Source organism: Lissotriton helveticus, chromosome 10, assembly GCF_964261635.1.
Source record: "Lissotriton helveticus chromosome 10, aLisHel1.1, whole genome shotgun sequence".
NCBI classification, from domain to species: Eukaryota; Metazoa; Chordata; class Amphibia; order Caudata; family Salamandridae; genus Lissotriton; species Lissotriton helveticus.
The window spans coordinates 981,347,650-981,371,942 of NC_136071.1; the positions used below are offsets into that span (position 1 = coordinate 981,347,650).

Here is a 24,293-nt window from a genome sequence, read left to right on the forward strand (position 1 = left end):
ATCCGCCCTAATCCAGATTGCCACTGATATAACTGAGACTTTGAAGGACTGTGTTAAGGACCTATTGGTGAAATGTGACCGTATAAATGATTTTTTAAACAAACAGGTCCCTACGCCCTCCACACAAACTGTGTTGTGTCCACCAGCTTTACAGGTACCTGTACCCAAGGTTGGCGGTCCCTTGATTAACACGGTCACTGATAACCTTGTGCCCAATAAAGGAAAAGTTGAAAAGGGTATATCCACGCCTACTTTGGAAGCTATGCCTAGCTCCACACCATTGGAAAGGGCTCGAGGCTTACAGGGGGGGGCGATCGGTTATGGTACCCCCAGTAAATCTACCACCAGATGCAACACCTTTTGTAGCAATATTGGTAAATGTGCCCAAACTAGCTGACGGGGAGGTAGAATCACACGAAACCTTACTTAATCATATCAAAAAATGGTGCAATGCGAACTGTTCGGGCGAAAGTAACATTGCAGATAATATACTGACAGGCAGAAGGGTTAATTGGGTGGGCCATACAAAGAAATGTGTGACAGGCGACTGTGTAATAGTAAATTTTAAATCACGCAATACAACTAGCCGCCTCTTTTGGGATGCTTCTCCCCTGGACCCAGTAGGTAAGGGCGTTCGTGCCATGCCCCTGGGTTTTTTCTATCCCCCAGTACACATGACATTTGGCGGCGAAAAAACTAGGCCGCAGCATAATAATAACCCATGGGAAGAAGATAGAGCAATTACGCCTTTACAAGCTAATCAATGGGTTACCAAGCAATCTAGGGGTGGTGGTACAGTTAATACTTCAAGGATCATGCCCAGAGACGATTTAATCCTGTCTAATAGATTTACGGGACTTGCCAATCAAGCAGATATTGACTGACTAGTGCACGATCAAATGAGAAAGAAAGCCTATGGTCATGATAATGTTATTACCATTTCACCCTGTAATATATTATCTACAGCTTGTGATGGCCCAATAGATCTTGGCCGGGAAAACGTCATGTTACTGTCCTGGAATATTGCGGGGTTACGCTCAAAGCAGGAAGACCCGATTTGGTTAAAAATGCTAAAAGAGTATGATATAGTGGCCTTACAAGAAACTTGGTCTAGGGACAACGTTTTTTGGTTGGATGGCTATACTTCATTCTTTGTTAAAGCCCAGAGTTCCCCGGTGGGAAGGGATAGAGGGGGCCTGATGCTCCTAGTGTCCGTTAATGTAGCTGGTAGTGTTAAGGAAATCTCCAGCTCCTCACACTATTTTCAGCTGTTGGAAATCCTCCTACCAGACAAAAACAAGATAGTTTTTATAGATTGCTATAATTCAATGCAGGGGGGTGCCCCAAATTTTGTTTTAGAAGGTTTATCTTCTTTTTTAACTGATTATGTGTCAAAGCAAACCACTTTTGTGCAACTCATATTAATGGGAGATTTTAATGTTCATTTGTGTGGGTTACATTGCCAGATTGAGGATGTTGATGGTCCTGATCACACGACTTTGCCACATTTTGAGCACAGCTCAAAGGGTTCAGCTATGGAAGATTTGCTATCATCCAATGATTTATATGAACTAGGGTTTTTTGATCCAAGTGATCGTGTGGTCACATATAATGCAAGGGGAAGTGAGTCGATTATTGATTATATTTTTATGTCCCCAGGTCTTCTCCGCTATGTAATTTTTTATAATGCCATAGTAAGCGGGTTCAGTGATCATAACCCGGTGTCACTTGTCATGGACGGGTCTCTTTGTCTACTCAAAGGTGCCTTGCTGGGCACTTCTGTGAAGGATGTCAAGAGCAAAGATCAAGGGAGGCGACTAAAATGGTGTAGAGTGTGTCCTGAGGACGTTTTAGGTCTGATTGAACAAGAACTGGCAGTGGAACTTGATACATGCAGGGATTCAGACATGGGGGGGAAAGAGGTAGTTGCCGCCTTTGAGGCTATCTGTTCTAGAGTGGAAGATGAGCTCACAGTTAGCCCAAGGAGGGGACCGGCCCCAGTCCATGGTTGGTTTGATCATGCATGTTCTAAAGCTCACTCTGCACTGTTGAGAGCGCTTAAACATACTCCTAGAGACAAGTCACTGGTAGCCCAACTTAGGAAGAACTACGCTGAGGTGGTGAAGACACGGAAAAAAGTTATAAAAGAAGAAGCCTGGGACTCTTTAATGGATTCTACCACTCTTAAACAAAGCTCTAAATTCTGGTCAATAATTAATAACCCTTTATTTGCCCAATCACGAAATACAGATCTTGAAGTAAATATCCCTGAAGCAGACTGGCTTAAACATTTTTCTGCAATTTATGGGAGTAATGAAGTCTCTGAGACATTTCATATGCCTTGCCCCTCCGATATGCTACCTAAACTAGAATTTAGTGTAACTGAAGTTGAGGTAGCGATAAAAGGTTCTGCTGGGAACAAAGCCCCTGGCCCGGATGGGGTTCCTTTGGATCTCTATAAATTAAATTCAAAGATGTGGGCAACGATACTTGCGAATGTTTTTAACTGTGTACTTGCATGGGGTTTTCCCAAAACCTGGTTATGCTCAATCATAGTGCCTATTTTTAAAAAAGGGCAAAGAAGTGACCCCAAATGTTACCGTCCTATATCCTTGTTGGATTCTTCTATGAAGATCCTGGTCAAAGTACTGCTTGCTAGAATTAATAAGTGGTCACTGGATAATGATATCTTGTCTAATTCCCAGTATGGATTCCGTTCAGGAAGAGGCACAGAGGATCAATGTTTAAATTTACATTTGATAATTTCAAAATATACAAGGGCTGCAAAGGGGTCCATTTTTGTGGCCTTCATGGATCTGTCTACAGCATTTGACCTGGTTAACAGGGCTCGGCTGTGGTCCATGTTGTTAAAATTGGGCCTTGACCCACCTCTCGTCCACTTTCTGGCTGAACTCCATAAAGATTTAAAGGCATCTATTAGAATGAATCAAGAAGGAAATCGCACAGCATGGTTTAAATCGGGCAGGGGTGTGCACCAAGGCTGCATTCTTGCCCCCATGCTGTTCACTTTATATATAAATTCTCTGGTAAAAAAACTTTTAACTGCATCCTTGGACATCCCGCGTGCAGGAGATACTCTTATCCCTGTTCTCCTGTACGCGGATGACGCTGCATTAATAGCCCGGACACATTTAGGTCTGCAAAGACTATTAAATACATTTAGTGATTTTATGTCCTCACTTGACCTAGTGGTAAATAATTCTAAATCGCATGTTATGGCATTTGGGGCTGCTAAAAATAATACCAAACCCTTTTATTGTAACGGTGAGGCTCACTAGTGTCAAAGTTTTCACATACCTTGGAATAATTTTTGATACTAAGGGGAGCTGGACTCCACAAATAATAGCTAAAACTAAAGCGGTGAGGAGCTCGGCAAATGCAAATTTAAGCTTTTCAAGGAGACTTGGTGGGAAACCGAGTGGTGCACTAATAGCCTTGTACAAGGCAAAAACACTAGCAATAGCAAGGTATGGAGCAGGTCTGTGGGGTTACGCTAAAAGTGATACTATCCAAAGGGAGGAAAACAAGTTCCTCCGGTCTATGTTAGGGCTCCCTCAGTCAACAGCCACTTTTTCAGTCCATCAGGAGCTTGGAATAGGGTACATTACTGATATCCTGTCCATGGCACCTATTCTCTTATGGATTAGGGTTTGGATTAACAACAACTTAGGTCTGAACCATAAAATATTGATGGATTGTTTAAAACTTGATAAATTTAAAGATATTGATTGGCTGTCATATATTTACAAGTGCTCAATAGAACTTGGACGCCCTGAGATATTTTCCTCCCCTTTGGGTTTAAAAAAAAGCAGACCTAGAATGGGTCAAGCTTAACTTTCCTAAATTGAAGAGCTTGGATCGGGAGGAAAATCAACTAATCAAACCCACGGTCAGAGCCCATTTCATGACGATTACTTGTTTAGCTATTCAACTGTACCTTGCTGAAGTAAACATTCCTTTTCACAGGTGGCTTCTGGTTAAATTTCGATTTAACCAGATTTATACGGTTCCCTGTGACAGCCATGGTTGGTACAAGCCTGAGGATGCACCTGTGTGCAAATGTGATAATTTTTCTTTACAAGACAATATGCACCTAATGTTGTTCTGTCCATTTTATAATATCCCAAGACAGAAGTATTTGGTGCCTTTACTTAAAGGTAAAGCTTTCTTACAGGCAAAACCAGCTCTCTTGTATTTACAAATGTTAGAATCACCCTTGGTTATGTTTAGTGTGGCTAATTACCTTGTTGCAGCTGTCAGGATCAGGAGGAGGAGAATGTAAATGTAGCATTGGGGTCTGTGATGGATGACAAACTGTTTTTTATATATGAAAATTTTATCCTGTTACTATTTTAATGTTTGCTTTTAATTTTCGTATAAATAATGACATTGTATTGTATGAAATTTTTATGAAATTGAAATGCCCTTTTTCTTGATTGTAGCATGCTTTTATGATTTTTAACTAAATCGAATAAAGTGGTTTTGACTTGACTTGCCCCCCCCCCCCGGGGGCAAAACGGCAAAAAAAGGGCCGATTTGCCCCCAGGGTGGACAGAAAAACAAAAACACTATCATGGCCACCTGGAAGCGACCCTTACCCAAGGGGTTGCTTCCCAAAACAAACACATTGCCCCAACAAAAATCCCTGGTGCTACGGGGAAATTTCTACCCCCCTGGCCCTGGAGGCAAAACGGCCGAAAAACAGGCCAATTTGCCCCCAGGGGGGGGCAGAAAAACAAAAAGTTAAGAGTGAGGCCACCTGGAAGCGACCGTTGCCCAAGGGGTCGCTTCCTAAAAGCTAAAAACAAAATCCCTGGTGCTAGTGGGCATTTTCTGTCCCCCCTGGGGGCAAAACGGCAAAAAAAACCGGGCCGATTTGCCCCCAGGGGGGACAGAAAAACGTAAACAAAAAATATGGCCGCCATCTTGGCTCCAAAAAACAACCCTGGTGCTAGTGGGGAATTTCTGCCCCCCCTGGGGGCAAAACGGCCGAAAAAACGGGCCGATTTGCCCCCAGGGGGGGCAGAAAAACAAAAACATTATCAGAGGCCGCCTGGAAGCGACCCTTGCCCAAGGGGTCGCTTCCTATAATCTAAAATTACATCCCTGGTGCTAGTGGGGGCATTTCCGCCGCACAATCGCGACGCTGTGCGCGATCGTGAGGCAGAAATGCCCTGCAAAGAGACATCAGGGGAGAGGAAAATCTCTTTCCTCTCCCCTTTTGCCTCTTCGCTGCCCCCAAACCCCCGCCACCATCGAGAAACCTACCTTACTCCTCGGCGCTCAGGAAGCAAATGGCTTCCCGAGCGCTGGGAATCCCTGATGATGTCATCGCGCGCTGTGCGCGCTGACGTCATCAGGGATTCCCATGGGGGGGGCGGGGGCGGCAGCGGAAGCTCTTCCGCTGCCGCCCCCAGCAAAACAACCACGATCGGAGACCCTCGGGGGGAGCGCCAGCGCTTCCCCCGAGGGTGGGGCTGATGACGAGCTGGCCTTGTCATCAGCGCACGACAGGTAACAACGCACTTCTTCCTAGGGGGTTAAGTGGGAGCGTCTGCCACCGTTTGAGATCGGCCTTCATTCGGGTAACCAAGGGGGCGATATTCAGTGCCCACTCAAGCTCTGGCAATAGAGTTACCCATATCCCAAGGTATTTGACTGAGTGGCGCCGTAGAGGAATGGCTGACTGCCAGTCAAAGCAGTCTCTGGAGGGGTCCAGCGGGACCAGCGTAGACTTGGTGGCGTTAAGTCGGAGGCCGGAGACCCGATGGAAGGCCGCAAGGGATAGTAGGCTCTTGGGGCCCGAGGTCGTTGGGTCAGCCAGGAAGAGAACCACGTCATCAGCGCAGAGGGCAATTTTATCGACGTGGCTCTCATTCCACGCCCATCCTCGGATAAGGAGATCATGGCGGATCATCATGGCCAGGGGCTCCATCGCAAGCGCAAACAAAAGGGGCGAGAAGGGAAACCCCTGGCATGTGCCTCTGCGAATCGGGAAGGCCTTGGAGAGCACCCCATTCACTAGCACCCGGGCGCGGGGGCTGGCGTAGAGAACTCCAACAAAACGGCGGAAGACAGGGCCAAAGCCCATTTCCGCCAGGACGTCCTGCAAGTAGTCCCAGCCCACCGTGTCAAAGGCCTTCTCAAAATCCGGGAAGAGGAGGGCCAAGTAGGGGGGGAGTCGAGCACGGTGAGCCAAGGCCAAATAGAGGCGCCTGATGCAGTGACGGGTGTCCCTGGCAGGCATGAAGCCACACTGGTCTGGATGAACCAGATCCGACAAGAGAGGTTTAAGTCTCTGGGCTAAGATGGTGGCGTAAAGTTTGATCTCCGAGTTGATGAGAGAGATCGGGCGTTAGTCCGCACAGGCCGTCGAGGGCGGGTGGGATTTGGGAATGACCACGATCGTGGCCAGATCAGATTCGGAGGGAAAGGAGCCAGTGTCTGTCACATGGTGGAAGAGGGCCAAGAGGTGGGGGGCAAGGGTATCTCGGAAGGCGGCATAGTATTCTTGTGGGAAGCCGTCAGGGCCAGGCGTTTTGCCAGAATGTAGGAGGGGAATGGCATCAAGCACCTCCTCTAAGGTGAAGGGGCGACCTAGGGACTCCCGTGACAGAGAGGGCAACCGGGCATCCGTCTCCTCCAGCCGGGAGGCCTCAGCTGGCTGCCGCGCATAGGGGTCGTGTAGAAGTGAGCGAAGACACCCGCTATGGCCTTCAAAGTCGTCTGCAGGGAGCTGTCCAGCGCCCGGATCTCTGGGATGATACGGTGGACTCTGGGGTAGGAGACTAGATTATGGAGGAGCTTGCCATTTTTGTCGGCCCAGCCGTAAACCCGCTCCACCGAAGAGCGCCACAGCATCTGGGCAGAGTCCAGGGAAATCTGCCGGATTTCCTTGCGGATCAGCGTGAGTTGCCTGGTGGGGTCCCTGCGGTCGAGGAGTGCCTGTTCCTCCTCCATCCGCTCCGCCCTGGACTCCAGCTCAACGAGACGGGCCAGCCGGTCCGCACGCTTACCATGCACGAATCCCCTCGCCGCCCTGCGGATTACGGCCTTGCCAGCCTCCCACAGGGTGCCGGGTGACGGAACCGATCCCTCATTAGCCGAAAAGTAATGTGACAGTTCCTGCTCCAGCGAGTCCACCAGCTCTGGGTCTTGAAGAAACCAGGCGTTGAGGCGCCACACTGCTCGCGGGCCCGCTTGCAAATCTCGTCTTTGTATTGCATTATACATACCATATGTTTTGACTGGAATTATCCTCTGTATCAGAAATGTGTTTCTTATCTCTGCCATTGTGTCCTGAAGTGTACCAGATTCTTGCTGTAGTTTGTTCATGTTGGTAATGAGTGAGTCAGTTTTGGTTCCCAGGATCTTGTTCAAGGATCTAGTCTCTTTTGTGTTGCTGATAATGTTGATGTGCTCCATTGCATCAGGGGATTGTTGGTCCTTGGTGGTCTTAATATTTGTGGAGAGATGTCCCTGTATTTATGTCTTGCTTGACAGCACAGCTGCTGCCAGACCTTGCGTGATCAAAAAAGCTTTCTCAAGTACTACAGATAGGAACAGTGGCTCAGTCGAGGTGTTGGTTCATTTGAGTACAATTGTTTTTAGTCAAAAGCTGTATTTCTACAGAAAGAGAGCAGGCGAATGAAGCTATGGTCTTTGACCTTTCTGTCACACACATTCCACTGTGATGGATGGAGCTTGTACTTTAACCCCTTCCATGCTGCCGTCGGCCATTGACCAACGGCAGCACTACCTCCACGGTGTTGCCGTCGGCCAATGGCCGACGCGGCCCAGCCCGTTTTGCAGAAGTGCCGCACTTCTGCAAAATCGCGGGCGCAGTAAACGGGTTAAGGTCACACAAAATATTAAACCACTTCTCCTACATAATTATGGTGTTAATTCTTCTCTGGTTGCTATGTGTGTAACATCATATGCTCGGTAAAGCAACGTTGTGTTGGTTATGGTGTCACAATAATGACAAAGGAAGGTCCATTGGGAAAATGTTTGTCAGATTTCACATAGCTTTGATTTGTTTAAAATGAAATTGTAGGACATAGCTAGTGGGTCAGACTTGCTTATTGTGAAAAGCATTTATCTGATAGAGACATCTAGTCACAGATTCCTTACCTTTGACTTTCCCAGGCTTCAGACTGGATCCGGAAGATTTTTCTTTGATAAGTACCCCTGCACGCCAATAGGTGGCATTGGTTAACTCTGCAAGACTCAGTTGAGCCTTCCGTGGCAAAAGTGAAGTCCACGTCACCTATATAGGCGTCGCCTCAGCACCCTGACGTCAGTTCTTTTCTTTCCGTGCCAGTCAAACGCTGATCCATGTAGAGGGCTACCCTCTGTCACTTTTTGACATAATTTTTTGACATTTTGTCAACCTCTTTTTTGGTGTTAAGGTTTACTATGGCGAGGAAGTCTACAAGGTTCAAGCTGTGGGGCGGTTGTCACTGCACCATGTTGGAGAGGGACACGCATTTGATGTGTGGAGTGCGACCATGACTCAAGCGGTGCTCCGACTGCTGGGCCATGTCTCCAAAGGCTTTGAGGAATCGGTCCCTCAACTGCTGGACCATGGCTCGGAAGGCTTTGAGGAAGCGGTCTCTAAAGCTCCTTGTGGCTTGGCAGGTGACACCACATCAGATCGGAAGGAAAGTACGGGCGTTGCTGCAGGTGTCCCAAGTCCTCTTCATCTCATTCAAAATCATTGGGATATTCTAATAAGAGGCCTAAGACACACAAGAAGTCAAGGCCTGCTTTGTATTCTCTCCGTCCATTGGCTGATGGTCCGGAGGAGCCTCTGCGTTCAAGGCCTCACTCTTCGAAATCTGCGCCTGGTTTGGCTCCGCACTGCCCCCATTTTCTGGAAGCCGAACGACCCCGCCCAACTTGTTGCAGGGATTCTGCACAAATACAGAGCTATGCTATGGAAATGGGACCTTGGTGTATAGGGACTGAGTCTTCCTACCACCTTAGTACCCACGACCTGAGGACCGGCTAGCTATAGTGTTGCACTTGTTCTCCTACTCACAGAGAAACAAATGATTAGACATCGCAGAACACAACACCCAGATCTCTCAGAAATCGCGGTAACAAGACATACCCTTTCGCTCACTCTCTTGTACTTTTCCACAATAAGATCTGATGGAGACAAGAAACAGTTTAAAATATTTATTTTAACCAATGTGCCCGAACATGCAGTATACGTACAACAACAAGTAGGAAATGCATAGTACAAATATTGTCAGCATAGCAGTCAGTCCATAAATCATTAACAGAGATGTCATCATAGGAAGACAATGGAGAAATTGCTATATTGCCCAAACTCCCTCCCCTTGCTAAGAAGAAGTATTATTATATAATAGAAGATCTCTGGGCTTTGTCTGCAGACCCCACACCTCAGCCTATGGATGGTAGATCTATAGCCTAAACGCAGTCTTGCTCTTCTCCCTGGAAAGGTCCCTCTCCAAGCGTGTGTCAACTATTCGTGCACACCACTAAAAACCCAAGTACTTTGTCCAAACTGTCCCAACAACAGCTGCATCAGTATGTTTTGGCCAGAACAAAATAAAAAGGGGCATTTTTGTTCGACCTTGCACAAAATGCTTAGTCAAAATCCCAGAGTGTGAACACAGCGATGAGTTCTCATGTGAAAGTAGTCTTTGAAATTATTGCAAAAAAAATAAAGACATGCAAAAGAAAGACAGCAAGGTGCAACGTGCTCATGCTAAGTTAGTGAAAAATGACAATGACCTAAGGCCACATGACGAACGTAGAGAATTTTATGAGGCCATAAGTTAAATTTTTGGGTGGCCTGACCGCTCCAGCGTTTCTTCAGGCCCCGTGGTGTCAGAGGGAGCCCAATCGGGTTCCACACCAGCGGCTCTGGCCCTACTCCAATGTTCCCCTTTGGATCCTGACTTCGATCTAGACCAGCATACGTCGTGCCACAGCGACATTCCCCTACGCCGGTCCTTTCGAAAATGCTTCAGGCGCCACCGGCAACGTCATCCTCATTCTAATCCCCGATGACCCGGAGCTGGTACGGCATCATATGACAGCGACATTGGCGCTGACACGACCTACAGGCCCTAGGTCTCTTTTTGAGCCTTAGCTAGGAGTGGGAAAAGATTGGGAGTGGTCACTGAACCCTTTAGAAGACGGGCCTGATAAGGATATGGACTGGAATGATGAATTGGGTGAGGCCAGTGGACTGGATACTTCTCCAGATACTGGCATGTTTTCTCCCTCTACTGTGCCTACGGAGGAGGGAGCATCTTATTCTATGGTGGAGCGTAGGGCGGCTGAGCCCCTTGACCTTCAGCTTCCTTCAGTGGCAATCAAGCCTAACATGTTGATGGTACAGCTAGGAGTTTTCTACTCGAAGCCTTTGCTCCCTTGTAATGAAACACTCACTGACGTCCAACTGGGCACCCAGTCCGACCCAGCACAGAGGCTCCTGTGAATAAGACGATTGCCTGCAACCACTACCCTGTTCTGGGCGACCCAAATTTCCTCACTACCCACACTATCCCAGAGAGCTTGGTAGTCCAGGCATGTACGTCCCAAAGCGCGTTCCCTTCTCATAGGAAATCCAAGATGCTGGTTAGTTGGGGCAAGAAATGTTTTCTTGTGCCAGCCTTGCATTGTGGTCGGTGAACACCGAATGTTTATTAGGCTGGTATTTCCACACTCTGTGGGGAACGGTTGCACAAGTGCTGCAACAGGTCCCTGAGGAGGCCTGGGTCGTTCTTTCCCAAACAATATTCACCGTCCGATGTGATCTCAACATGATTGACTCACTGGGCAGAGCAATTTCATCGACGGTTGCTGCCAGATGCCACACCTGGCTGAGAACATCTGGCCTTTTGGGGGGTGTCCAGTCCTCTTTCAAGGACATGCCCTTTGATGGCACATGTCTCTTCTGAGACAAAGGCAAAAACAACAGGTGATGGACAGAATGCAGAACATTGTCATACATTCACCCCAGTACAGAGATCTGGGCCTAAATCTATCGTGTTTTTGCACTCCACACCACCCCAGGTCAGACATGGCCACATGCAAATCAGGCTTGACCCTGTGCCTCATGGGAACGGTCCAGCCCGAACTGCCAAGCCATGTCTTTCCTGGACCGGAATCAAGCATCCAAGGACCGGTTTCTGGCTATCAGCCGTCATCAGCCTAGATAGCTTGACTCCAGTGGTGTGGAGAGCATGGGACTCACGTCTGAGCATACCCATCCCACTCGGGGCGACAAAGGCAAAAACAACAGGTGATGGACAGAATGCAGAACGTTGTCATACATTCACCCCAGTACAGAGATCTGGGCCTAAATCCATCGTTTTTTTGCACTCTACACTACCCCAGGTCAGACATGGCCATATGCAAATCAGGCTTGACCCTGTGCCTCATGGGAACAGTCCAGCCAGAACTGCCAGGCCATGTCTTTCCTGGACCGGAATCAATCATCCAACGATCGGTTTATGGCTATCAGCCGTCATCAGCCTGGATAGCTTGACTCCAGTGGTGTGGACTACCGACGCTGATTTTGGCGCCATTAGCACCCTTTGGTCCTCGGTCAGTTCCTCAGCCCTATTTTGAAGGGCTAGGAATGGAGAAAGATTGGGAGGGATCTCTGGACCCTTTACAAGACCATACAGTACACGAAATGGACTGGTCTGGTCTGGGGAATTGGGTGAGGCCAGTGGAATGGATGCCTCTCAAGAATCTGGCCTGCTCTATCTCTCCTACTGTGGTTTCGGAGTAGGGATCTTCATACGCTATGGTGGTGAGAATAGCAGCTAAGAGCTTGGACTTGCAGCTCCCTTCAGTGGAAGGCAAGACTAATATCTTGACAGAGTTCCTGCAGCCAGTGTCTCCTCCTCCGAACCTCGCCTGCCTTTCAACAAAGTCTTGGCTGAGTCCTTCTGGGAACCTGGTCCAAGGCCAACACAGAGACTCTTGTGAATAGGACAATCGCCCACCGCCATTGCCCTGCCCGGGTGACCCAAAATTCCTCACCATCCACCCTACCCCTGCAAGCTTGGTGGTCCAGGCCTCTACCTCACAAGGAGCATTCCACTATGCACCACCAGACAGGGAATCCAAGAGATGGTATAGTGGGGGGGCAAAACATTTTTTTTTTTCTGCTTGCCTTCCATTGTGCAAAAAGAACAATTGATGGACAGAATGCAGAACAATGTCATACATTCACCTCAGTACAGCCATCTGGGCCTAAATCCATCGTTTTGTTGCTCACCATGCCATTACAGTTTGGACCCATCCATATGCAAATCAGTCTTGACCCTGCGCCCATTGGGAACCCGAACTGCCAGGCCAGGTCCTCCCTGGACTGGAAACAAGCATCCTTGGACCGGTTTCAGTCATCAGCCAGGATAGCTTGAGTCCAGTGGCATGGAGAGGGCATACCTGTAACACTCGGGGTGACAAATGCAAAAAGAACATTGATGGAGAGAATGCAGAACAATGTCATACATTCAGCCCAGTACAGAGATCTGGGCCTAAATCCATCGTTTTATTTTCTCACCATGCCATTCCAGTTTGGACCCAGCCATATGCAAATCAGTCTTGACCCTGCGCCCAATGGGAAGAGTCCAGCCCTAACTGCCAGGCCAGGTCCTCCCTGGACTGGAAATAAGCATCCTAGGACTGGTTTCGGGCTCTCTACACCACTGGATTCAAGCTAGCCTGGCTGATGAAGGATGATGCCCTGAAACCGGTCCCAGGATGCTTGTTTCCGGTCCATTGAGGACCTGGCTTGGCAGTTCGGGCTGGACTGTTCCCACCAGGAACAGGGTCAAGACTGATTTGCATATTGTTGGATCCAACCTGGGGTGGTATGGTGAGCAAAAGAATGATTGATTAAACCCAGATCCTTGTGACTAGGGGTGAATGTTTGCATTGTCTAGCATTCCGTCGATCAATTGCTTCTTTTGCATATGCCATATGCTACTCCCTCCCCTTCAAGACTACCCTTCCCCACATACTTCAAACTTAACACCAGCTGACAGAGGACCTCCTCAACTTGCTTCAGGAAGAAGTCAAGACTCTTGGTCAAAGGAGTTGTAGAGAAGGTCCTGGAGCCAAAAGTAGGCTGTGATTGTGATTCTTGCTATTTTCTTCTCCCAAAAAAGGACAAGAGCCTTCCTGCTATCCTAGATCTGAGAGTCCTCAACTACTTCCTCAAAAAGGAAAAGTTCAACATGCTCACTCTGGCTCAAGTCTTTCCTGCTGTAGACCCCAGAGACTTGATGGTAGGGTTGGACTTAAAGGATACCTATTTTCGCATTCCCGTCCTGACTTCCCATCAGCCTTACAGCAGTTTACGGTAGGCCACAAGGATTGTAAGTTCACTGTGCTCCCTTTTGGCCTTACCAGCGCACCGCGGGTGTCCACCAGGGTGAAGGGCGGTGTCCGCAGCTCATCTGCGCAGATCAGAGGTGCCAGTCCTCTCCTATCTCAATGACTGGCTGATGAAGGCGAGCTCACCCCAGGCTGTCATCTCCCACCTCCAGACCACGGCAAACCTCCTGCTTTCACTGGGAATCATTATCAATGTGCCGAAGTCACACCTGATTCCCTCTCAGATGCTCCCTTTCATTAGAGCTGTTCTCGACACAGTGCAATGTTGGGCCAATCCTCCTGAGACTCGAGTCCAGGATTTTCAGGCTTTGATACGAGTGTTTCCGCCTCTGTCCTGGATTATTGGTGAAACTGACCTTGAGGCTGCTGGGCTTCATGGCCCTCTGCATCCTGCTAGTGACGCATGCCAGGTTGCATATGCGGGCTCTGCAGTGGGACCTAAAGTTTCAGTGGGCGCAGTGTCAGGGGAATCTCTCTGACGTGGTCCAAATCTCGGAGGGAACTGCAAAGGACCTGCAGTGGTAGCTGACCAACTGTGATTGGGTCAGATGCAACCAGATCACACAGTAGTGACAGATGCGTCACTCCTGGGAAAGGGCGGCCATCTGGAAAAGGTGGAGATCAGAGGGTTCTGGTCTCAGGCGGAATCCTGACTTCACATCAACTTTCTGGAGCTCCGAGCGATTTGCTTGGCATTGAAAGAGTTCCTACCTTGCATCAAGGTACAGATGGTTTAGGTGTTAGCGATGTGGGACTGCAACTAACGGGGCAGTGGGTTTGTGGACCCTTTGTCAAGAGGTCCTGTGTCTTTGAGATATGGCTGGAACAGCAGGGCATATCTCTAGTAGTTCAACACCTGGCAGGTTCCCTGAACGCCAGGTCAGACAAACTCAGCTCTCTATGCCTAGCGGATCTCAAGGTGATGCCAGTTCTCTTTCAACGGTGTGGAGAGCCGTGGTTAGATCTGTTCGCCTCTGCCAGGAATGCACAATGTCAGCAGTTTTGCGCACCAGAGTTTCCAAGGCGGCTCTTGCACAGAGAATCTTTTAATCTCCAGTGGAGCTCAGGCTTGCTATGCTCCTTTCCACCCATACCGCTCTTGCCAAGAGTGTGCCAAACGATCAGGAGTGAGTGGGCGCTCTTTATTCTTGTAGGTTCGGTCTGGGCATGGAGAGTCTGGAATCCTGAGCTTCTCCAATTGAGCACCAGTCCTCCGATCAAGCTGCCCCTTTGGGAGTATCTGCTGTCGCAGGAGCTTGGGAGGGTCCTTCACCCAAAACTGTCAACTCTTCGCCTTCTTGCATGGAGATTGAGCGGTGGCACTTGATAGTATTCACCTTCCTCCCTAAGTCTGTAAAGTTGTTTTGACAGCCAGGCATCCCTCTATCAAGACCGTATACATCTGCTGGTGGAACAAATTTGTAAAACATTGTACAGAAAGATCTATTGTTCTCTTTCTCCTTTCCTCGCTCAAGTCTTGTTGTTTCTTTTGACCCTTGCCCAGCAGGGCTCTGCTCTAGATACTCTTAAAGGGTACCTTTCGGCCTTGTCTGCTTTCTTAAGGCTGCCAGACCAAACCTCTTTATTTAAATCCTCTATTGTAAATAGATTTCTTAAGAGATTTATATGAATTCCCACCTACGCCATCCATCATGCCTAAGGGGGACTTTATATTGGTTCTCACATTCGTGATGTGTGCCCTGTTCAAACCTCTGCACAACTACCCACTGTAGCTGCTTACCTTCAAAACAGCCTTTTTAGTGGCAATATCTTCTTCCAGGAGAGTGAGTGGATTGTAGGCTCTGTCAGCCAAGCTTCGTTACCCGACTATCTTCCCTGTTAAGTTGGTGCTTCGCACTAGGACCTTTTTCTTATCAAAAGTGGTAATCCATGTGGAGCAATCCTTCACCTTGCCCAATTTCTATGCTCCTCTGTACCCCTCTAAAGTGGAGGAGTGACTCCAAAGTCTGGACAAAACAGCGTTGGCGTTCTACGTTGAACACTCAAGAGTTTCTGGATGGACGGCCAACTTTACGTGGGCTACGCTGGAGCGCAGAAAGGTCGTGCAGTGCAGAAGAGGACTATCTTGTGATGGGTTGTTGTCAGCATCAAATTTTGCCAATCTCGGGCCAATTAGCCTCCCGAAGGCTAAATGGCTCATTCTAACAGAGCTAAGGCTCCTACCACTGCATTGCAACATGGAGTTCCAATCCTCGATATTTGCAAGGTAGCAACGTGGGCATCCCTGCACATGTTTTCCAAACACTACTCCCTGGACAGTCAAATCCGACCGGATGGCCTTCTTGACTGCTCACTTCTGCAGGTCTTCCTGGTCTAACTATGCTTGTAGTCGTTCCTCATGTAATGGAATTTCTCGGATATCCATTAAAAGGCAAGGAATCTGTTGCTAGATGTCTCTATCAGATAGACAAGTTACTTATCTTCAGTAACGCCTTATCTGGTAGAGACATGATCTATCAGCAGATTCCTTACATAGCCACCCATCCTCCCTGCACTGCGGACAGGTTTTTTAGGGTCAGGGCTGATCCTTTTCGGGGCCCTGGTTGTTCTAGACACACCTTTGTTAGTGCACTTCATGGCTCCGTGCTCCAGGCGTGGAAGGTCGTGAAAAGTAACTGAGAGGTGCCCTTATACGTCACTTCCGGCACCAACGTCAGGTGGAGACAACCAACACCACCTACCGGCAATCAGGGTATTGCTTTAGGAAAAGTCTTCCGGATCAAGCCTGATGCTTGGGAAATTCAAAGGTAAGGAATCTGCGGCTAGATCATGTCTCTATCAGATAAGGCGTTACCAAAGTAAGTACTTGTCCTATAGGCCCTGGATACATACAGTACCACTTTTCTAGTGAATTACAGGTAAATTAAATGTGCCACTTGGGTATAAGCCATTTCGACCATGGTTAAAGGAGAGAGCACACGCATTTTAGCACAGGTAAGCAGTGGTAAAGTGCGCAGAGTCCTAAATGCCAATAAAAACTGGTTCAGAAAGCAATTAGGTGAAGGCAAGAAGTGTTGGGATGACACTACAGAAAGGGCCAAGTCCAACAGTTCCTTAGTTGACAGGCACCATGATGGAATGACTCTAGCAATCCTTTATCCATGCCCTTCTTGAGCTGCTTTATAGACTGGTGCTTTTTCCATGGCATACTTTTTAATTATAGGTGACAATGAACCAGTTTATGTGTGAATAGCGCCTAGATACCACTCTGAGCTGAATATACACTCTTTAAGGGCATCTTTTATTTTATTCTGTGTTACTTTTATTTTATGGAGGAGGTAGTGGGGGGGGGAGGGAAAATGATACACTATTTGTACTTTCAACCCTTCATTTTGTGTGTTGTCTTTAGCTTTTAAACACAGTTGCACTATAACAATGTGTACACATCATTAAACATGATCTGCAATATTTTGAATAAAGACCGAGTCATTTGTGTTAGTTCTGACGGTTTCCAAGCGACCACTTTCATTAGCTTTAATATATCTTAAAAGAAATAAGAAATATTCCTTTGTGACAGTGTGAGCTGTTCAAAAGGACAATAATGAGAACTGCTCAGTAGATAAGAAACATAATTACAGTTTTGTACGTTAGTCATTAATGGTATTATCAGATGTAATTTGAAAACCCAATTACAATCTTGTTGCCGCAGATATACTAAAAAGTATTCATCCGACTCAGAAAGGAAGAAAACTGCACAGATGTTTTTCTAATCCTTTTCAGTGCTCAATCTGCACATACAAAACGGATGCTTCAGAACTGGTTCAGCAGATGTTGTGAAGTCATATCTTCCAAAGCAGAGACCCCTTTTCAATTCAGTTGCATGTTATTGAACATGCAGCAAGTGATGAACTTTTATTCTGTCAAATGCACATTACTAGCATGTGCTTCTCTTCTGTAAATGTGTCATGAAGATATGATACGCTAGACCGTGCACGAAAACACATTCAGTGATTTAATTTAGAAGTTACTCCAGAGATGTCTTAAACTCAATGACCGTTCATACAGGACAGGTTCCATTTTAAGTTGCAATTTCCATTTTAGTTGTCTAATCTGCACTTTGATACACATTCAGCCAGTCATTCACAGAACTTGTGAAAGTGTCAAATCATCTAAACAATGACTTTGCTAACACATTGGGCGAAATGGTCTGCTACAAGCATTATATCTGCCTTTCAAGGTCTGACAATGAATGTGCAAAGAAATAGACATGTAGTCCAGGTTTACGTAGTTTCATCATGTTGATTCACACCGGTTATGTCTCGGATTAAATGGAAGGTCCCCAATGTAGGTTAAAAATCAGTAGTTACCCCTCAATAAACCCCCTGATTTGACGACTGAAAGAGAGAGACACGTCCATCCCCGATATGGATCCAAACGGGCACGGGACGAGATTTCACCTTAATTGAAGAATGCTCCAGAAACACTCCCCAAGGCTGTGCACAGCCTTTTGCCTTTTCTGATTGGAGCCAGGATTGTGTTCTTGCACAGTCACAATATCCTTGCCTTTGTGCTCGAAATAGCTGGCAAGCTATTCAAAATCGACAACAAATCGTATTGTCCCAGTTATGCACACCACCTCTGAAAACTCAAGAAATAGGCTTATTAAAGATGTATTTATTTAATAGAAGTAGCATAGCACCTAGAGATAGCACAGCAAAGTTAAGAGCCACAAATTGTGATGTTAACAGGCTCCCCCCCCTTGTTTTCACAGTTCATGAAAAGCTTAGTTGCTTTTAATTCTCATCTTCTGTGATGTTACCAAACAATATTGTGTACACTAGAGTCAGGAGTTTTTAAATAATGATTATAAAATAAATGTTAAAATGCATATTTTGTCTCTAGTGATCCTTGAGTGTGCAACTCATTAGTGAACAATCGTTTAAATTGCCACTAAAACCCTGCAAGAAACCCAGAAAGCACAGACCCACTTTCGCAGGTATGCTCAGTTAGTTGTGTGGGGCTACAGTAACCTGGAATTCACTACTCATTGTGGGTGCACTGAACTCTGTGTCCCTGCACCCCTGGGTTGGGAATCCAAACCTTGTACAAATAGGCTAGAGACCTAGTTCACGCAACGGACTCCCAGTAAACATCACACCTACGGTTTTAGAAAGGTAATCCTGAATATTCTGATCACTTCCAGTGCTGATTTATAGTACACTTGGTTTTTTTTCTCACAGTTTTTGCTTTGCTTTTGATCACAGGAGTTCAAATTCTTGGGCCATTCACGGTCTCCCTCAGTATCACCCAGTAAACAGTCTTCTGCAGCAGCTTCAACTGTATTGTCGTTGTTTGAGCAGTATTGTGATGATGGAAACCCATTTGAAATTCAAGTTGACAACAAGGACGATGAGACAGAGGATGTACTAGCCTCAAATGGGGTAAGACATATGTTCATCAATTGTTTTTCCCCAAAGCAGCACTGTAAAGTCTCGATAAATGTGAAATGATTCTATAGGTAGTGTGAGTAAGTTTATCTTTTTGCCACCTTCCTCCCACTCCCTATATGTTTCCTCTGTCTGTTTGGTATTTTGTCAGTAGCTAAGGCCTGCTGATCTTCTCTGTTTGAAAGGATAACTGGTTTAATTATGGTTCTGTGCTCTAGTACAGATACGCACTGCAGAAGGGGAACTTAAACGTTCCTAGTTGCATCGTAAAATGTGACTCATACTTTTGGAAATTGCATGTTTTTGCAACCAGGCTACTATTCATATTCCCAATGTGTAACCTGCATTAAAATCCTATTTTGTAAAGTACTTCTATTGGAGGCTGGGTCAGCATAAGGTGCACACTTATTTAAGTGAAGCACCTTGCACTAATCCAGACAACCCTTCTGGTGGTTTTCAGGGAAGTTTCTAGGTGTTTTGCCAACCTAGGCGAGAATTGAAAAATGCTTCCCCCTCCCTATAACTACCATCACTCTCTCCCCGTGTCATCCAGGCTGCTCACCCTGCGTTCATGGGCAGGTAGTGTCCAGCTGGCAAACCTTTCCTGGAGTTGTTTTGCGGGACTGAGGGCGTTTTACTGGCACAGTTTTCACTAGAAGGTTTGGTATGTGGACAATGGGCGCACAGCTGGCACAGGTTTCCCTGAAGTTGGTCAAGTGACACGTTTAATTTATAAAGGTATTAATATGAGTTTGTTGCTTTTAAGACCATCGCAGCTGCGAAAATAAATGTGACGAATAATTGTTTAGGAGACGTATGACATTGTCAGACTTCGGGCTTTCAAGGTTGAAATAAATCTACTCAAACTGAAATATACCTAAGCCAGAAATGCTTTCTCTTCGCAACCTAACGCTCACACAGCGTGTCAGTGCCTCCCCTAAGTGCCAATTAACGTATACATTATAAATTGTTACCTCGGCGTGTCCAGTAATCCTCACCTGAACATCTGTTGCCACTTGACTTTGAAGAGATTCTTTTCGGTGTTTACTAAACTCCCGGAAAGTTTAGGGAGGAGACTCAGTGCGAATGAATATGCGTTGAATAACTAATACTGGCTGAACTACAACCCAGCCATAGGTTCTGAAACATTCCGGTTTCACTTTCTCTTCAGCGGTTAACGAAGGTAATAAAGGTATGATGATGTTCCGAGTCCAAAACAGAAAGGGACTTTAGTTAACAAGCATTGGCGTAGCCAAAAGGTCTCGCCTTTGGGACCTTATAAGTATTTAATTATGCAGCACAATATCCTTGGTGCAACATCGACAGTTGCATGGCTAAACACTTATAATGTCCCAAAGGCGAGACCTATTGGCTATGCCAATGCTTGTTTGCTATGTTATGCTATGCTTTGGAAACTCATATAATTATATAACACTGTCTTCTTTTCTATGTTATGCTATACTCCAGCAACTGATGTAACTTTGTAACACTGTTTTACCTCATGTAAAGCGCTCTGATACCTCCGGGTCTCGCCAGCGCTATGTAAAACTCTTCAAAAAATAAGTGTAACCACTCATCGCTCAGGGTAGCATTGCCCACCCAGCTACTTCAGATTAGACCTAGCCATATGCAAATCAGTCTTGACCGAGTTGCTTGTGTTAAAGTTTAAGGAGCACTTGGCTCGGCAGTTCTGCCTGGACTGTGCCTATTGGAGTAGGACAAGCACTGTATTGCATATGGCTGGGTCTATCACCTGATAACTGAGACAAGCATGGTTTAAGGTTTTTCTGTTTATAATAACTCTAAAACTAAAATAAAACTAAAATTCAAAGCAGGAGACCTGGCATCAGCTTGGCAATACTTTTTCCTATTTCTTCAGGTTTTCAGTTGCCATTTACAGCCTTTATTGAAAGTCATAAGTACTTTTTCCAAGGACAGTGATAAGTGTCACTTTGTAGATGATTTAAAACTGTAAATAAAACCGATTACGTTTCATGTGCTTTTGAAGTTGCACAATTAAGTGTGGTGTGTTAGAGTTTAACATGACTGTAGTTGATGGCTACTGCTGGCTGGTTTGTTGGAACAATTGGCTGGACTTCATGCAGGATAGAGCATGCTCAGTAATGATAGTTTATGCTCTTTCTTCCATTTCCTAGTATGAATCAGATGAATTGGAAAAGAGTGCATATCAGGATTATGACAGCGATAGCGACGTTGCTGAAGAACTGAAGCGAGATTTTGTGGACGAACAGACGGGAGATGTGCCTGTTAAGAGGTACATATTTCAGTTTTGTCATATTAATGTGCTATTAGCGGAAAATAAACATGTGACAGTAATCGGGGCATTCACTGTGCTGTTAAATGGAAATAACCATTTTCAGCATGCATAACCAGTAATAATCATAAACTTTAGAGTTTCTCCATGCACGGGCAGAATCTTGAAACACCATAGTAAATGCCTGTGGACTGTCAAGGTTTCCATGTTATTTTCAGTTTTTAATGATATGAACCCAGTAAAATAAAAACTTGTTAGCAATCTCAATATGAAGCTTTCTGGATTTTCTTCCTCCAGTCATTTTATCTCATAACAAGCATTGGCAACGCCAATATATCTCGCTTATGCAAGAGCTATTAGCTTTGTCAATGTGTGTTTTAGCCACGTTGTACACCAGCATGGTCGCTGTTCAGCATGAACAGGTTAGTGGCGTAGAAGAGAGTGGTGTAAAGTGGAGAGAGGGGCTGTGGATCGGTGTAGAGTGTAGTGGCATAGAGGGGAGTAGTATGTTGTAAGAAAGAGTGGAGTGGCATAGAGTGGACTAAGTATGGTGTAGTAGTGCACTGCCAGTACATACAGTACATTTCAATTGAAATGGCCATTACATTTTGTCAGACATACAGTTTTACTGATCAAACTGTACAGCGCACAAACGTTAATGTGTGGATATGGCCTCACCTATCATATTGATTTAATTTTATCGTTTTGAACTTTCTTTTCTGCCACACTTTAGAATGACATTAAAGTGTGATTTATCTGTGCTTTCCCAATTCTGATATATTCCGAAATATTTGCACAGTTCATTCACAGACGTTTAAGTTTTGTTGTGTGATAGAAAAAAAGCCTTTCCTTTCACACTCGCAGAATCTCAGATAAATCCTTTTACTTTGAAGTCAAATAAAGAAAAATAAATACCAAACTCCCTTGAATGACAGAGCCTAACATTTAACCTCTGTCTTTGAATGCACTGCAAATGTTTCTGGATAAGAACAAAATGAAAAGCCCTGTCTGCTGAAAGTGAGCACTCTTTGAATAATACATTAAACAGGCTATGCTCAATGGAAGGGATAAAGATATGCTGTACAGCCTAAAACAAGTATAGTCAGCAAATAGAATGCCAGCAAATGTGAGCTACAAACCACAAAGCCAATGGTAAGCAATGGGCAAAATGCATTCCTAGTTCAGCTTTTAGATTGTTGCCAAGAGGTCTTTAGCAACCAGACAGCTGTGCTGTCTAGTAGACGGTAAACAGCCTTTACAACGAAACTTTTACAACGAACTACCATTACAACGCAACTTTTACAACGCAAACCATTACAACGCATTGCTCTGGGGGGCGCTCTAGGATAGGGAATAGGTTAATTTACTATCCAATAACCTTCCCTAGTGTCCACGGGGACTGGAGTTGGAATAGTAAATTAAACTATTCACTATCCAGCACCCCAAAGCGCTATGCGATGTAAAAACCGCGTTGTAAAGGCAGGCGTTGAAATAGCCTGCGTTGTAACGTCATACATCCCTAGTAGACTTCAACCTCAAACGAAAAAATAAACACGGTCAATTTAAGGCCACCAGTTCCAGCTTTTTCAAATTGATATCATAGTTTGGTTTGAAGGTTCAGTGGATGAAGGAAGAATACCTCAAACCTCTGCTTATGTGTCATTGGTTCTATCTGGAAAGAGTGCCTACATTCCATCTTTTTCTTCAGGGACTATCCACAGTCGGAGTGCTGAAATAACAAGGTCCAGTGACCTTGGATTTCTAGACCTAAGAAATTCATAGGTCCTCTGAATCATCAGTTGCTCATTATACCTTAGAGTAATGTGTGGTAAGTGAAACCACTGATCATCTCCCTCACTATTACACCTATTGGAGTGTACTTATTGTAACTGAAACATTGTTAATAATGAATATCTTTTGGGACAGATAAGTACATATTTTTTTTCCAAATGGATGGGAACCACTGTTCTGTCAATAAGTGATTTACGGAGAACCTTATAGTTTATTATCCTTATCATAATGTCCTAATGTAGTGTGCAGACTTTGAAACTTACCATCTTCTCCTTCCTCTGTGTTGTAGTGTGTCTTTGCTTGAAGTCTTCTGTTGAGGCACAGGATTGTCTCTTGCTCTTGCATGCCGTAAAATTGTGTCACCCTGTGTTGAATTCCCGACTGTATATATCTGTATTTGGTTTTTAATTTTGTCGCTAGCCTCACACTATTCCAGTGTGTGCACAAAGCCTTTAGCCTGTCATCTGAAAAGAGTGAAGTCCTGGACCTGTCCTGTGATTTGAAGGTCTTGGACCTGTCCTATGACCATTCATGCCCTAATTTTACCGACCGTGGACTACTGTCCCTTTCATGGGTTTAGTACTTTAAACGGTGGTGGCATAATTGCTTGTTATGTGTATTTTTAAGTGTGACCAGATTCTTATTTCTGTGTCACTGTAATGGAGGCTTATTGGCCCACCTGCAAAACGTTTTGCTTCTTTGCGCTAACCCTGATCCCAATGCCAACAGTCCAGTGTATGTTGTGCATGTTTGTGTATGTGGCCTGCGTGGTACACGCTTTTTCGTGCAGGAGGGAGCCAGAGTAATGGAGACCTGTGAGATCTATTTGGATCCTCCATGTCTCACTTGCTTTTCAAGATGAAGGTAAGGTTGTTTTCCCAGACACTGTATTGCTGACGTTACTGAAGGGAAGGCAGTGGTGGCACTAATCATTTCTTTCGCTGCCGAAGAAACAAGACACATGTACACACAAATATTCTTTCTGCTGCAAACCAGAAAACATAACATTTGCTTCCTTTTAGTGATGGGCACTCCAAGGTCCAATTAGGCTTTGTGATTAAACCATTTTTTGCCTTAACACCGGAAAGGCAGATGGCCCAAAAATATTGCTGGCTCCTCTACACATTACATTTTCCAGAGCTCGCCTTACTTCAGATAAGTGCCACTGACACCAAGTTATGATCCATAATCTAATTCTGACATCCTAAGCACTGAGAGACAATTCTTCCTGGAGAATAGTTTGCTCCTGGGGGTGACTTTTGCCAGCTTTGGTTTCAGCCCATGATGTTTAAAAGCATGACCATCCTCTGTAAAAAATGGCAACTGCGGCCTTTACTAAGGCTAATGCAATCACAATAAAATAACAAACATTTGCAATCAATAGGTCTTACATTACTTAAAGT

General features: G+C 45.6%; 1 protein-coding gene across 1 annotated transcript in view; it reads left to right on the plus strand.

Moving 5' to 3' along the window:
• VPS50 (VPS50 subunit of EARP/GARPII complex) overlaps positions 1-24,293 on the plus strand; it is an 821,620-nt gene that overhangs the window by 455,158 nt on the left and 342,169 nt on the right. Inside the window, exons 18-19 of the mRNA XM_078663657.1 lie at positions 18,642-18,818; positions 20,981-21,099. Of these exons, the coding sequence (XP_078519783.1) occupies positions 18,642-18,818; positions 20,981-21,099 (296 nt within the window). The remainder of the gene's footprint in view (positions 1-18,641; positions 18,819-20,980; positions 21,100-24,293) is intronic.